Source organism: Candoia aspera, chromosome 2, assembly GCF_035149785.1.
Source record: "Candoia aspera isolate rCanAsp1 chromosome 2, rCanAsp1.hap2, whole genome shotgun sequence".
Classification (NCBI taxonomy): Eukaryota; Metazoa; Chordata; class Lepidosauria; order Squamata; family Boidae; genus Candoia; species Candoia aspera.
In genome coordinates, this window is record NC_086154.1 from 2358354 (window position 1) to 2366427 (window position 8074).

The 8074-nt window shown below is 54.5% G+C and overlaps 1 protein-coding gene across 1 annotated transcript; it reads right to left on the reverse strand.

The window, feature by feature from the left end:
• Positions 1-2762: 2762 nt before the first annotated feature.
• LOC134488812 (H-2 class II histocompatibility antigen, E-S beta chain-like) lies at positions 2763-7812 on the reverse strand. Its single transcript, XM_063291150.1, has 4 exons — positions 7714-7812; positions 6043-6315; positions 3249-3530; positions 2763-3067 (listed from the first exon to the last, which is right to left on the reverse strand). The coding sequence occupies exons 1-4, from the start codon at positions 7802-7804 to the stop codon at positions 2763-2765; spliced, it is 951 nt and encodes a 316-aa protein (XP_063147220.1). The 5' UTR covers positions 7805-7812.
• Between the last annotated feature and the right edge of the window lie 262 nt (positions 7813-8074).

Below are 8074 nucleotides of genomic sequence, written 5' to 3' on the forward strand. Positions count from 1 at the left end.
ACACGACGTGAGCCTGTTCTGAGTGGCGCCAAAGGACAGCGTCAATTGGGTGGGCGCGAAGCTCCGATGGTGAGCGGAAACTGCCCGGCAATGCTGGCGAAGCGACAGATAGAGACATTGGGGGACAGTGGCAACAGGGTTCTGGCGGGCCTGCTGGATTGGGGGTGCACCAGATGCCTCAGGCATCCCCCCGTGACTGGGCTGAGACTGAGACTGAGAAAGCTGCAGGAGCCCATCGGTTCCCTTCAACTCGACGGGATGGAGATGAAAGGAGGCCCAGCAGAGAACCGCACCGAAGTGGCTCGGAGGCGAACAGGGAGCCCCGAAGAGACTTCCAGGTTGGCCCCTGCTTCTGATCAGCCTGTGGTACCGGGACTAGTTTGGTTGCGAGCCCAAAATCCCCAAGTGAATTGGGTGACTGGGGATCTAACTTTTAAGGACAGAATGTGTGAGAGGTTAACCCCGAAAGAACGGACGGTGGAATCTGAACTAAGAGGCGCAGCGTCCGAAGTGTGGGCGGAAGTGGGAGGAGAGGAGAGCGACCTCGTTCCCACGCAATCCAGAGATTCAAAGGAGGTGTTGGGGAAGTGGAGTCTAACCAGCTTCCTCCTCACAGGAAACCGGACTGTGCTGCAGAAGCGGAACCAGGGGCTGAATTGCCCAAGGCGAACCTGAACTCCATGACCCCCAAGGAACGGGGGGCTTTGCGGGAGTTCATTGACAGAAACTTAGAATGAGGGTTCATCTGCCCTACTTCATCGCTGGCCACACCCGTCCTATTCAGAAATCCCTTCAGGGGCCCCCCTCTTGACCCCCACTGAGAAAGTGGCTCCTTGACCCCCTCTTCGCCTTCCCTCCATCAAGTGGTCAATCCGAGGATGGGGCCCTTCCCCATGGGGCCCCTGGGGATGCAACCTTGATTCCTCCCCACTGAGTTCGGGAGAAGCCTCTGATGGGGGGGGGGAATTGCAGACCCTCCCCATCCCTCTTGGAGGGGAGCAAACGGAGGATCAGAAATTCGGGATGGAGGGAATTAATCAAATGGCATCTGGTTTCAAGGGAATATGGAGCTGAGATCACACTATTCAGAGAGCATCAGCCCACATGATTCCAGGGTTTTCTTATAGTCTAAAGTTTATTGTTTTATAGCAAATAAAAGTGAAGGGAATTGACTCGGAGGGAACCGCAACGTAGCTGAAGCTCCTGTGGATTCAAGGCTGGGAGAGATGGAGAAACGAGGGGTCATCTGAGGAAGGGAAAAGAGGTTGGGGCTCTGCTGGCAGAGAGCAGTTGATCCCTGAGATCACTTCTCAGGAATGGGGGATCTCAGTACACAGAGCATCTGGGATCTCTCTGGATCCGGTGGGATCCAACCGCCAGATGGATTTCAGGTTAAGGGGCTGTGGGGTGGATGGTTGCAGCCATTGCCCTGAATGGGGGTCTCTGCTGAGCAGGAGAGGTTGGGGGGTCTGGAGAGACAGGCAGGCCAAGAGTTCCTGGGGACAGACTAGATGGCCTCTACTCCCCTTCCCATTTCCCCTCCCTCAAAAGAAAAAGAGGAAGGAAAGGAAGCTGGTGGGTCTTGGCAGGGGAAGGTCCAGGCTGCAATTCTCCTCTCGCCAACCCACCGCCTCGAACTTCCATCCTTCAAGGGTTGCAGAAAAGGCAGAAATTCATCAGCTCCTGAAAAAAACATCCTTTTGCATCTGACAGCAGGAAGCAATAGCAGGATTAACTCATGAGTGCTGTAAAAAAAGTGATATGAGAGAAAATTAGAATATATAGTAGTAAAAGGTAAAGGTTTCCCTTGACGTAAAGTCCAGTCGTGTCCGACTCTAGGGGCTGGTGCTCATCTCTGTTTCTAAGCCGTTAGAGCCGGCGTTGTCCATAGGACACTTCCGGGTCACGTGGCCAGCATGACGACACGAAACGCCGTTACCTTCCCACCAAAGCGGTACCTATTGATCTACTCACATTTGCATGTTTTCAAACTGCTAGGTGAGCAGGAGCTGGGACTAGCAATGGGAGCTCACCCCGCCGCGCGGTTTCGAACCGCCGACCTTCTGATCGACAGCTCAGCGGTTTAACCCGCAGCGCCACCGCGTCCCTCAAGAATATATGGTAAAACCTTCAATTAAATATAGGTAAGTTCTTTTTGGAGAGTCTGCAGAAAAAACATGGGGTGGGCTTCCCCTCCCCCTCCCTTTCAGCCCCCCCAGGAAGGCCCACACTGCAGGGGGATGGTTGATGGGCAGGGACCGGATGGAGGGAGAATCCCCCCCCCCCATTTCAGGGAGGAAAAGGCTGCAAAGGACCAGGGATTCCTCCCACTCTTATCTCCCGGGACTCGAACGGGGTCTGAGATCAGCTGAGGGGTTGCAAAGGGAGGCTCCAGCATGACGTTGCCCACATGGAATTGATCCCTAATTGGCTTGTTGGATGGAGGCTGCTGAAAAGAAAGAGAGAGAGAGAGAGAGACAACCAAAACTGAAAAAGGTCTGGAGCACTTCGGGGTCCCACTCTCAATTGACAGCCAATAATACTTTGCATTTTATTCTCTTACAGCCCCTCCAAGAATAACGCTTCCTAAGGAAAACCCTCCATGCTGACTTCTATCTGGCCCTGATTGATCTGGGCAACAGATTACTCAGGATCATGCCCATAATATGTTGCATTATATACTCTTACAGCCTGTCCAAGAATAAAGCTTTCTAAAGAAATTTCTGATCAATCTGGGCAACGGATTACTCAGGATCATGCCCTCAAGGGATCCCCCCAAGCATTTCCCTCTTTCTATGGCTGTTTGGTGCCATCGGAGGATCTGTGGTGGCTCGGTGGGGCCACCAGCCTTGGGACTGGGGGGGTCCAGGAAGACCTTCTATGCCATCTTGATCAGATGCCTCCCCTACATGATCCCCTCCCCATCTCTCCTTATCCAGCCCCAAAGACTCACCTTTCTTGCTCTTCAGGTAGAGGGAGAGCCCCACAGCCAGGAAGGCCACCCCCAGCACGGCCCCCACGGCCCCCGTCCAGAGTTTGCTCCTGGCAGACTTGGAGGAACGTGGCTCTGGGGAGGGAGAGGGAGAAGGAGCCCGGAGTGAGGAGGATCAGGGCCAGCTTCCTCCAGGGGGTCCATTCTGGCTCTGCACTCAGAGAGGGTCTTGCCAGCCCCAGCGGTGCCCCCTTCTCGGGCAGGATGGTGTCCCCAGAGGGGGAGGGCAGGGAGGGGAGGGCAGGGAGGGGCTTACCCCACTGGACGGTGACGGGGGCCTCCAGGCTGGCGTGCCCCACCTGGCAAGCGTAGACATCCCCCCGCTCAGGCCGGGTCTCCAGCATCACCTGGCGCTGGTAGGTCCAGTCTCCGTTCTGCAGCTCCTCCCCGAAGGCGACGCCCTCCTTCTCCGGCCACCCGTTCTTCAGCCACCGGATGTCGATCTCCAGGGGGTAAAAGCCCGTCGCGGTGCAGAGGAGGATGGTGTTGGGGTCCGCGGGGTCCGCCTTGGTGGGGGAGATGGTGACGGTGGGCTTGGCTGGGGGGGAAGCAGGAGGAGAAGGAGGGACGTGGGAGAATCAGCAGGGCCAAAAGCAGGAAGGATTTTAATTTTTAAATTACGGAATGAAGACAAAATAACAAACTTGGCCTCTACCAAATAAAAGCAAAGATTAATTCTACAAGATTTTTTCAAAAATTAACAGAATTGGAAGAAGGTGAAATATTGTCTTTGGAGACACCAGTGGACTCTCAGGTCTGAACTTAGATAGATTGTCTCAAGGCAGGAAATGCGGACTGGCCCCGATGGACGTTTGGACAGTGCAAAACCCAACCGAGAGAGGCCGGAACATCTTCCCCGCCAGGCATCCGTCCGACTCCGGAAGAGACGCCTGTTTGGCCTCCGAGACTTTAACGCCCCCTATTCACGAGGGGCAAATCCCTCCAAGGACATTCACGGAGCATGATCCGATATTATTTGCGTGGTGCTCTGGAGCAAAACCTCCTTTCAGATGGGGGACGAATGATGGGTTGCGACCTCATGGCGCCATCCTACAGAAATGCCAGGAGGAATTGCATTTCTTTCCCAAAGTAAACAGGAATCTCTGACACAACCTTTTGGGAAACAAGGAAAGGGTATATGGGCGGCCGTTTATTAAACTGACAGCAAAACAAAGAGGAGAAAACACTAAAAGGGAGGAACAATTAGATGCCAAAATACGAGTGCAGACGTAACCCCAAAAGACACCTGATGAAAGAATGGCAAGAAGCTAATTTACTGGAAATGGAAGAATTCCAAGAGAAAATAAAATTGGCAAACAAAAGAACTTTGAATATGCGAATAAACCAGGAAACTTCCCAGCCTTTCAGCTTCGAAAAAAGAAAGAAATGCAGACAAGATCAGCAATTGTTACACCAACGATCAGAAATCATGGAAGAATTGGCAGCTTTTTCAAAATAATTATATTCCATGGCTGACATCGATGAAGCTGCCCTGAAGAAATATCTTGAAAGGTTGGTTATCAAAGGATTTTAATGCCCAACGTGGACATATACTAAGCAAACCTACAACTATCCAAGAAACAAAAGTGGCAATAAAAAAAAGCAAGGAAAGGGCAAAGGAGCAACCATCAGGGGTAGCCGTTCACTTCTCTCAATTGCCCAAGTACTCTCAGGGAAGATTCATCCCCCCTCAGAAGACTAACAAGTTCTGAATTCCCCTTTCGGAGCCAGATGGACGGAAGAGCTTCTCGGGGATCTTGCGCTGTGCCGGATCCTTGCTGGTGGTCCTTTGGGGGAATTTGGGGGGGAGACCAAAAATAAAATATAAATAAAATATTATTTTATAATATCATTTATATTATAAACAAATAAAAATGTAAATAATAAATAAATAAAAATAAAAATGCAAAATACAAAAATTAATTTAGGCCATGTGCAAGAAATCTGGGAGAGAGAATCAAGATTTTAATGGGTTTCTTTAAACTCTGCCCCCAAATCAGGAACTTTCCAGCTATGAGACGGAAGTGATTCGGCTGAAGGGGAAGCTGGGTCTGTCACGAAAAAGGTGCTTCCAAGGGGGGCTTTTCTCCCAGGCCCCCAAAATTGGCCAAGCAAGGGTGGGGTCCTTGGTGCTCTCCGAGCCTTGCTGGTTTCTGGCAGACGCTCCATGGCCAGACTAGGCAACCCCTTAAGTGCCAAGGGGGAGTGGGCCCTGCTCTCAGCTGACATATCGTGGCTTCGATTGGCCTAACAATGTTTCTCAGCCTTTGAACCAGGCTTTTCTCAAGGCAGGGGGAAAAGTCCCTAAACCATTCCGTAGGACTGAGGTCTGCATCTTGGTTTAAACACGGAATCAGAAGTATAATTTCTAGATCATTTCCTCTATTTGTTTGTTTCTTTGATTGTTGGATTTAGAAGCTGCCAGACTCCAAGTAAGTCTGAACAAAGAAAAGAGAAGGAAAAGAAGGAAAATGTCCAGAGAAAGGGCAGAAGGACAGGCGAAAGAAACGGCCTTGCCAATCCCCCTTTTCAGACCTTTGGAAACGGATTTCTTTCCTAAAAGGCCAAACATTTCCTGGCTGGAAAGGGGGACCGGGAGGCCCTTTGATCGATTGATCGGTCGCTAAGGATCTATTTGGGAGGAGGGAGACGTTGCTGGGTTTTCCCCCCCCCCCACAAAAAGTCATCTTTGGGCCCTTTCCCGGAGGGGATCAAAGGGATCCCTGATTCCGGGCAGGGAGAGAGTCTGGATCCCGGGAAGGAGAGGGATATTCCGTAGATCTGGGAGCGCGGAATAAAGGAGGAGCAAAGCAGGGCTGCCAGAGGCCCAAAATTTCGATAGCCCAACACGCCCCTTCGTAGCCCAAAAGGAGCCCCAAAAAACTGCAACCCACAAAGAACCAAAATTTCCCGCAGCTGCTCTCTAAAACTCGCCCGATCAGGCGGGAAAACTCCATGAGGGAGAATCTTCATACATTTAATGGATTAAGGAAGGGGGGGTCCCGGCATCCTTCCCCCCCCCGAAGCCCCTCCCTCCCTCCCGGACTCACCTCTCCGGCCAATCACAGGGCCGCCCTGGAGAGCCTCGTAGTTGTGCCGGCAGAAGCGATCCACAGTGGCCCTTTGGAACTGCAGGCGGTCCTTATCATGGTTCCAAGCGTCGGCATCGGGCTGCCCGAACTCGGTCACGGCCACGTACTTGCCCAGGTCGCTGTCGAAGCGGGCAAACTCCTGCCGGTCGTAGAGGTTCCTGTACAGGTAGCGCACCCGCTGCGTCCCGTTCAGGAAGTGGCACTCGAACTTCCACTGAACCAGGAAATGGGCTGCAAGGAGGAGGAGGAAGGCCGTCAGGAGGGACTCCGGGGCCCATCGCTCCTGGCCGCAACTGGAGGGGGGACCCACGCAGGGAGGGGGAGGGGAGGGCGGAGACCTGCTACGGAGGCCGATGGATGGCCTCTGGAGGGCCCATTGGGAGGGGGAGCCAGGAGGGCCTTTTTAGCCCCCTCCACTTTCCTGATGGGGCTCCCTGGGGGAGAGCTGGGGGGCTGTGAGAGACCCCCGCCCAATCCCTCAATGTCCCACCCTTGGGGGTGTGGGAGGAAGGCCCCAATCTGCCCAAGGAGGAGAAGCTCCAATGCCTTCCTTTGGCACCAGTGGCCCACCCCACAGGGCTGTCGCTCCCACACGATGCCCCCTGGAGGAGGTAGGGGGAAGCGTGTGGGTCCCAGTCGGGCTCCCTGGGGGAGACAGAGAGTTGCTGGGGGTCTGGAGGGGGAGGAAAAGGGGGGAGGGGGAGGAGCTTGCTGGTGAACTTCCGCCGTCCTCCCAGGGTGGAGAAAGGCAGGCAGAAGCTCAACCGGTGCAGCAGTAATATCCACACCTCCCTCTACCTCTTCCTTGGGAGGGAAATAAGGAAGGGGGCACAATAAGGCTCTCTGGACTGATGCTCCTGGGCTCCCCTGGCCCTTCCCCATCCTGGCAGGCCCCCAAGACCACCTTACAGGGAGGGTCTCCAGCCCCCTTCACAAAATAGAAAGTTTTGGGGAATCCAATTTCGGAGGAGCAAGTCAGATCCCCCCTCAGTTCCCCGCCCCCCGTGGTTCCCCCTCCCCTCCAGGCCCTGAGTCTGCTATGGGGGGGTGGGGCTGGGTGAACTTTCCCAACTCAAAGGATCCCCAACAAGGGGTCCAAGTTCAACTCCTGCCTAACCTGAAGTGCCTCTAAATGGAGATTCATAAAGAAAAACAAGCTTCTGGTGAAGCAAAAATACTTTTGCCAAAATGCACTTTTTTCTCAAACGGCTTTTTGGATTTTGCGGATTTCGGTATGAAAATGCTGCAGTTTCCCTCTTTCCCTTTCGCTTTCCTTCTCCTTCCTCTTTAAATGCAACAAACTTTTGAGGCCCCGGAAGGTCCAGCCATGGGGGGGTGAGAGAGGGGCCCCGGCTCTGTCTCGTCCCAGCTCGGCTGCCTTCCCACCACCCCCTCCCCACCTGGCCCACGACCCTCGCAGCGTAACGTCCCTCTCCGTCCTCCTGGGGGGGGTGTAAGGAGGGGGGCAGAGACCACGTGGTGATCGCGGCTCCTGCAGGCTCCCCCCTCTCTTGCCCTCGGCCCCTGCCCCAAAGTCCCTCCTGGGGGTCCCAGCCCCTTTTCTCCCCCCCCCCCCCAGCATCAGGGGAACCCGCCCAGCCCCCTCTCCCCTCCCAGCCCCCCCCTTACCGGGAGGCTCCTTCCCCCGTTCGCTTCCGGCGATCCGGCACAGCGCCCCCACCAGCAGCAGCAGCAGCAGGGGGACCCCGGCAGAGCCCATGGGGCTGCCCCACATGGGTATCCCAAATAGAGAGGGGAGGGGGACGGAGATGCTCCCAGCCCCCGAGGCGGAATCGGAGGCTCTGGATGGGGGAGGGAGAGGTTTTTCTGAGACTTTGAATTGGGAGTGCCCAGAAAGGCAGAAGGACCAATGGGAATTCTCGCTTCTGCAGCGTCATCGGTCTCCGGGCAGAGTCTCTCCTGATTCGCCCGGTGGAGGAGATAGTTCGGAGCAGAGAAGGAAGCGGAGAAAGGGGGAGGGGGATCCTTT